The sequence below is a fragment of the Buceros rhinoceros genome, unplaced genomic scaffold, assembly GCF_000710305.1.
Source record: "Buceros rhinoceros silvestris isolate BGI_N320 unplaced genomic scaffold, ASM71030v1 scaffold16577, whole genome shotgun sequence".
Classification (NCBI taxonomy): domain Eukaryota; kingdom Metazoa; phylum Chordata; class Aves; order Bucerotiformes; family Bucerotidae; genus Buceros; species Buceros rhinoceros.
Genome location: NW_010422901.1, coordinates 1,725 through 6,256, shown reverse-complemented (window position 1 = coordinate 6,256; position 4,532 = coordinate 1,725). Strand labels below are relative to the sequence as shown.

General features: G+C 38.6%; 1 protein-coding gene across 1 annotated transcript in view; it reads left to right on the top strand.

Moving 5' to 3' along the window:
* Positions 1–3,653, top strand: part of MLANA (melan-A) — a 4,741-nt gene extending 1,088 nt beyond the window's left edge. Inside the window, exons 2-4 of the mRNA XM_010140230.1 lie at positions 1,492–1,588; positions 2,544–2,645; positions 3,585–3,653. Coding sequence (XP_010138532.1) covers positions 1,492–1,588; positions 2,544–2,645; positions 3,585–3,653 — 268 coding nt within the window. The remainder of the gene's footprint in view (positions 1–1,491; positions 1,589–2,543; positions 2,646–3,584) is intronic.
* The last annotated feature ends 879 nt before the right edge of the window (positions 3,654–4,532 follow it).

Genomic DNA, 4,532 nt, shown 5'->3' with positions numbered 1-4,532 from the left:
TAGGTAGGTAAAGAGTTGGATGGCAAACACACAGTTAAAATGACCAATGCCAGAAATGACATATGTTCTGTGGGCGATACAGGCTGATGTATGGCTAAAACTACAGAGCACATGAAAAGCAGAAAGCAGTCTCAAAATGTAGAAAAGCTAGCAGCTGGAGAAGTAGTGTCTCACAGTTTTAACTGTGCTGGGGACAGTAACAAAACCAGTGGAGCCCTTCGTAACTTGAACATCAGCTGCTACATGGCTGCACCGGGAATGCCATGAGCTGTACTTTCGGGTTAAACAGATCTCCAGCCAGCACAAAGTCTTCAAGGGGCAGGAGCAACCTGCAAAATTCAGGTACTTGTGGGTAAGAAAATCCCTTTGGCTCTAAAGGGCTTCATGCTTCAAACAGCACACAGGCAGTTCAGACACAAAGCCTGTTCTGCCACTTGAATCTGCTTCCATCTTCTTCCAGGCTTCTTAAGTCACAAGGAGACACTCCTTCATGAGACTCTGAGTCGGTGAAAATTATAGCAAATAGATATGAAAGGTCTTTGATAAGTCACGCACCCCACTTCTCAGTCCCAGTGGAAAAGCCTGGTGGTGATTGCTGACAGGCGACAATATATAGGATACATCAAAGTATGTCAAAATGGGTTTATTCTGACTCACGTGGTCATTTTTTTCCTTTAAGTTTTAAGTGTTTTTCAGCATCTTGTGTTCCTGAACAGGCAAAGAACAGAAAATTGGGGAGTGAATTCTGTGTATATCTTAACAGGGAGGAAGAGTTTTTGTGAGTAGGACCCTTGCAATGACTTCACCAGCTTGCTTTCTGACAGGTAGCAGAACTGCGCTACTTCCCCCAGGTCCCCACTAAGCAGCCGGAAGGATGCCTTACAGCACAGTTTGCAAAGCGTATGGTCCCTAAAATGACCCAGTGACACCAATACTGTGCCTAGTATGCCACAGAACAAGAACTAAAGAATTATTAGGCTCTTTATAAATAATTCCCAGATTCTTTCTTGGGGTTTGAGGTTGTGTAAAGTTTAATGCATCCAAAAAATCCTTCTGTCACCATCAGTTGTTGAAATATGATGCAGTGAGGATACATTTCTCAATATTTGCTGCCTAGAGAAATTAAACAAATAAACATGAGCTGTGTCTCTGCAGGTGCAGCATTTAATTTATTTCACATTCTCTTCCAATATTGCAATGCTGTTTGCTGGATTTACAGGCATGGATTTTTTTAGAAGCAGTACTCACTGGTAGATTGTATCTTTGAAGCAATATATTCCTCATTTTTATAATACTTAAGAACTTGGCAGAGAATTTAGCTAACTGCTTGATCTACAGAGACTGGCTGCTGTTTTGCATACTCTGTCTATTTTCTGAGGTAAATTCTGCTCAGCGCCTTCTTATGATACCAACTTTTGCTCTAATAATTCTTGCTCCCAGAAAAACGCATCTAGTTCTGGTGTTAATTAGTTTGTTTTGCTTCCCCGACAGAGCTCTGGGTATTGGACTTTTCATTTTGGTGCTGGCAGTTTTACTTATCTTAGGCTGCTGTTATTACAAAAGACGCAGTGGCTATAAAAGCCTACGGGTAAGCATGGCAGCTCACTTTCTAGCATGCTATTATATTGACAACATATAAATGTTTGCATTACATTATTGCAGAGGACATCAAACCTGTAATAGGACATCTGTCTCAGGCAACATATACACTACATTTGTACAGGTAAAATTAGACAATATGAAACAAACCTTGATGTGAAGAGCTTGCAAGTCAGGAGAAGGGGGTAAGGGGAAGCCAGTTCCCCAAATTTGCATAACACATCAGTGGAAAAGCTGATCTCTAGGAAGCATTATATTTAATATTTATATAAGCCCAAGGTGTTCTGTGTATTTTCATTTAAATAAAAATAACATATTCACTACTCATAAGACTTACCCCTAAAGAAGGACAGATTTCATAGTGATATGTTGCAAAGATGAAGGTAATAGTGAAAAAAGCCTTCAAAAACCAATCCAGAATTCTTTCACGAATTTGCTTTGTACATGATGGCAAAAAGCACAATCTCTTCTTAATTCTTCTCATTGCAGATTGCTGCTTTCTGGTTTTGAAAATCAAATTTTTGTTAGGCATTTTGTCTAGGGGAAAACTGGTACCGAATGGATGCAGAAGAAATGGTGGGAAAATGGAAAAAAAAAAAAAGGTTAGAGATTAAAGAAAGAAATGGGTGGATAAAGAGGACAAGGCATGCCAGCATACGTGAGAAGGTGTCAGTTCCTGCAGCACTGCTACACATAAAAGATGTGATCCTCATTTTTCTGGCAATGTAATTGGATAATACAGGAGAGGGAGTGTGTCTCCGCAGGGACAGCGAAAAGTGACTGGTCAATTACCTCTCTTACTTGCTGGCAATGTGTCTGGCCCTCACCCCATATTCTAATACATACTGTAAACGTGCTGTCAAATGATGCATAATTTGCTCCAACTTCACATTCATTGTCTTCTTCCTTTCACCTTCCCCATGTTTGTTTATGATCTGTCACAGAGTAAAAGCTCTAGTGTGGGCACATTGCGAACTGTGGCAGGTGAGGGAACAATGCTGGACTGCAAAATAGCTCTGCAGGAGTACAGCAACTTTAATTCTGTGGTAAGTTGTAACTCCAGGTTTCATTTACTTACAACATAGCGAGGCAATCCTGGTAAACAGTCACTCGATGATTTCTTTCTTCTGGTGTGCTCTCTAGACTGTCTTCAATGCCTCTATATTAACTTTAAAATAGTATTTTACATGAATTTTACTGCGAAAAGAGCTTTTTAAACCTACTGTTATGAACTATTCTTTAAAAAAATCCTCTTCTTTCACCTAGCTTTATTCTGAAGTAGTATGACTGTTATGCAATCTGTTAGAACAACCTAACGCCTGAATGCTGAAATACACCGAGTAAACAAACATCTCTCTAATGGATGTACCGCCATCCTGACAAACAACAGATGGACTGTGTCTGGTACACCATACCCTGAGACAAGACTTGCCAGGGAGTGTTAAAAAATTCCAAAGTTTTAGCTCTTCCATTATGGAAAGATGAACATTCAAACCTGTAATTTCTAAAAAGTTCAGATAACTTAATTGATAATATATATGTCAATTTATGGGTGTGTTTAAATAGCTTTAGAATAAGGAAAAGGCCAATCTCCAACCAATTTTAAATAAGCTGCTCAAACTGTTAACGTTGGAAACAAGACAATGTACCTGCATCAAGGCTCTTAAAGAAAAGTTTCAATATTGGCCTGAACTCTGAATAAGAAAAAAAAAATCAACCTTTTTAAAAAAATTCCTGTCCTTATAACACTGAAAATTCCCTGTTTAGATGATTGATAGAAAAATGAAATTAATCTGATGCAAAACCAAAAATCATATTAGCAAAAACTAACCTTAAAAAACCCCAAACATAATGAATGAGCTCAGCAATTTTAAGCTGTAGTGCCATATCTGATATGAAGAGAAATACCTCGCTGCGTCTATAATGTCATTTTCTTGTACCTCAACTGTTTTTTCAATCTTTCACACCCATTTTCCTTACCATAGGTACCTGATGCTCCACCAGCTTATGACAAAATTGCTGCAGATCAGTCTCCACCACCTTATTCTCCATAACACAAAATCTTAAACTCTAGACATATTGATGCGATTTCTTCACGCTCCCTCTTAATTTTGAGTGCATGCTTTCTTAAAGCTAAAGTTCTGTGCAATTCTCTTAAAGCTAAAAAAATTTTTAAAAAAATCATATGCTTTCACTAGCAGTTGCTGAAAATTACTCCTGCTTACTTTATAGAACTGGTTCTTGAAATGCCTCAATAAATCCGAATGTGCTTTTAAGTTTTTCACTTCCTGTGGTCAGATTAATACACTGTACTCAAGTCTGGGCCTACCAAGAGTACATACATACTATTGAACCTCAACCAGAGGAGAAAGTGTTGGCACCTTTGTTTTCATCCTCCCCACTTGCTCCCCCTTTCTTTAAAAAAGAAATACACTATTCCCTAGAGTGTAATGTACAAGAATCTATCAATCAGAAAATGGACAAGGAACATTTGACTACGTGTCCTGTTCCAAAGAGTCACCTTTTTCCCTACCAGTAGTTCTACCAGCAATTCTAAAGTTAACCTCCAAAAAGCAACTCTGTTTTACAACAGGGTTTTACCTCACATCACTTGATGACGTACCTGTAATGAAATAATTCCTCTCAAAACATGATCCAGGCAACCTAGGAATTCCTGCTTAGAGTCCATATTATTTCACACCAGTCAATGGGTATAACAACAATCACCTTTAGTTTCCTTCTGGCAGCGTGAGAAAGAAAGGAGCTTGACAGGTACAGAGCTTTATATGTCACCAGTTTGTAACATGACAAAACAATACAGGGGAAAGTGTGAAGCCCATGTTTCTTGAAGAATACAGAAGACAGCAGACTCCAAGACGTTAATTTTTCCAGAACACTAGCAGTAATGGAGAACAAAGAATTGTGATACACAT